This window comes from Merops nubicus, unplaced genomic scaffold (assembly GCF_000691845.1).
Source record: "Merops nubicus isolate BGI_N331 unplaced genomic scaffold, ASM69184v1 scaffold43787, whole genome shotgun sequence".
In the NCBI taxonomy this organism is placed as follows: domain Eukaryota; kingdom Metazoa; phylum Chordata; class Aves; order Coraciiformes; family Meropidae; genus Merops; species Merops nubicus.
The window spans coordinates 72,274-75,170 of NW_008623130.1; the positions used below are offsets into that span (position 1 = coordinate 72,274).

Sequence of the window (2,897 nt, forward strand, 5' to 3'; positions counted from 1 at the left end):
GCTTATTTTTGTCCACATCATCATAAAATCACATTGTCATTCTAGCTGAACAGTGTAAAAGAATTTTCCCTCTACTTATTTACTTTTTCCTTCACTTCCTTTCAAAACAAACAAACAAAATACACTGGAAAGGAAAAGGATTACATCTCACAGGAGTCTATATTGAAACTGACTCCGAACAGAAGTTTGTAGCAATATCTTTTTGAGATGTTCCTTCCCATAATGAAGTAAAAACAAAATAAAAAGAGGTCTGAAGGAAACGATGGCTTTGTAGTCCAGTGTCTCCCCTGAACCAGCAGCCTTTCAGAGAGCTCCATAAACATATTCTGGGTCTGCTGCAGCATCTCTTTGACTAGACACATTAGAAGTCTGTACTCAAATAAATGCACATTATCCTAAGTCAGGAACAAGTGCTCACTCCAAGTTTTTATTAAAATCCAACACAGAGAAGCATTCAAACATACTTCTGGTTGACAATATAGACAGCTAATATATTTTTAGGATTACATTCCAGAATCTCAGTTACTCATTTTTTGGGTGTACATTCACAGGAACATGAGAGTGAGCAAGCATCTTGTTATTCAGCCAACAATCACTAAATCCTCACCAACAAACTGGTAAAATGGAACCTCAAGGTTATAGGGAGCAGGACCCTTCCTGATTCTGCCAGAGGCATCGTAATGGGACCCATGGCAAGGGCAGTAATACCCGCCAAAATCTCCAGAGTTAGCAATGGGTACGCAGCCCAGATGAGTGCAGACACCTATTAATATGACCCATTCTGGTTTCTTTACTCTGTCTAAGTCATGCTGTGGATCCCTCAGTTTAGACACATCCACTTCAGCTTCCTGATTAATCTCGGCCTGGGTTCTGTGGCGCACAAAAAGGGGCTTCCCTCTCCACTTGAAAGCCATGTTCTTGCCTTCTGGAATGTCAGATAACTTGATCTCAATCTTTGACAAGGCTAGCACATCAGCAGAGGCACTCAGGCTGGAGATAAACTGCGTGACAACATTCTTAGCAGTGTATGCAGTTGCCACACAGGCCGTTGCAGTCAGCAGGTAGGAGAACCCTTTCCTGTCTTCACTGCTGCTCTGGGACGATGCGGTGGCATCCAGCACATCCTGCCGACGGTAGGCAGAGAAGTCAGGCACCACGACATCGTTGTGGACGAAACGAACACTGGCAGGTGCTGCAAGAACACAAGTAGGACATTACAACACTTTCAGGTAGAGAACATTAGGATGTATTTTAAGTTATACTTTTTAAATTGCATTTTTGGAACAGGTAAATGTTATTTCAAAGCCTGGGTAGGATTCCACTAATTATACATTTCAATTTTAAGTTGTAGAGTAATGGTTTCTAGAAGAGATTTTTGGTAGATGAACGGGTAATTTGTGAAACTGTTTACTTATTCTTTGAAAATTATACAAAGACTGATAAGGGTGCAGAAAAATCTGTGAGAAGTTCTGAAAAAACTCTGTTCATTTTAAACCCAGATTTCAAGGAAAACTCTTGTAGGATCCCATGACTAGCTAAGAAATGACAGACCTGTTTTCCATTCAAATGTTTCCCTCAGAAAAAATGCTATGAAGACATTGGATTCAGTAGTTTGCAAAACTCCAGCTTAATGCTTTTGTGCTTTCCTCTGACTCAAGTAACTTCTAGGCTTTTAAGAATCTTAAGTGTGTGGTTAAGCATTTCTAAGATTAAAAATGCACTATCAGGCATGTCCCTTTATACTGAACTGTTTTCAAACCAAATGTCCCAGACCAATTTTTTTTTTAAACTTAGAGTCTCCTATTTGGCAGACTCACTTTATAGAAGGATTTAGGGATAAAGCTAGTAACTATTAAATTCCCAAACTTTTCAAGAGGGATTCCCATATCAAACCTGTGTGCTAAACTAACAAGACGTGACAGCTAACTAAGAGGCCTTCCACTGGTTATCTCCAGCAAAAGAAAGCTGCTTCACTCAATGAAAATCTCTAAGCCAAAGAAAAGAACATACCAGAGACAGAACATACTACTTGCCAAAGTGCAATCTCTGTTGTCTGAAAAGACCTACTTAGTCTCTTTTATTTTAGCAATTGGCACAAAGTTAACAGAGATTAATAAAACCCATTACCTCAAAGTACTTAACACGTTAACTCTCAGGGGTTCCTATGCAATGTAATGGGGAAAATATTTACATCTATTTACAAGTAACTCAGGATAGAAAAGCTATTTGCAGGACTTTAACTGAACTGATATTAAAAATTCTGACAAAGTAAACCTTACTAATTTTTTTCAGGATCAAGACTCAAAAATATTTCAGTTAGTAACAAGCAATATTCACTACAAAGAACCCTTCACAAGACACTGCCACCTCCAAGATCTGTATGATTATCCCACGTAAGGGTAAGAAGCAAACTGTCAGGACATGGAGAGCAGGGCACAACTCTCCAGGCAGTGTCCCTGAGGCCGAGCAGGCTCTGCAAGAACCGCCAGGGAGTAACCTGACTTAGCTGATGCTTTTCTGAACACTGCATGAACTAGGGGAGGAGGAAATACCAGAACTCCAAAAGAGGAAACAGTGATACTTTTGACCCGGTAAATTCACTGTTAAGAGCTGTTTTTCTAAAACAGCGAAGCACACTGCGTGCTCTCACTGCATATTCCTGCTTTGATGTCCCTAAGTTCACCTTAGTGAATTAAACAGAATTTTCCTGCATCTTCCCGACTGCAAAATAAGCATTTACCTTAAAGTCATCAAAAGAAAACATGTTTTCAAGAACCCTTAACTCTACAGGCAGAAGGATGTTACTCTAACGACAACTTGGAACCAAATACGACTTTAAGAGAAGCAGCAGAGCCCAGAACCTCGCGGCCGACTCCCGGCTCTGCTTCCCGCAGCCT

The 2,897-nt window shown here is 40.2% G+C and overlaps 1 protein-coding gene across 1 annotated transcript; it reads right to left on the reverse strand.

Annotated features, from left to right (window-relative positions):
- Positions 1–406: 406 nt before the first annotated feature.
- Positions 407–1,192, reverse strand: LOC103777432 (cytochrome b-c1 complex subunit Rieske, mitochondrial; the record flags this gene model as incomplete). The annotated part of the gene is made up of 1 exon (XM_008944985.1): positions 407–1,192. A coding segment is annotated over one exon (611 nt), but the record flags the coding sequence as incomplete, so codon positions are not given.
- Positions 1,193–2,897: the final 1,705 nt, after the last annotated feature.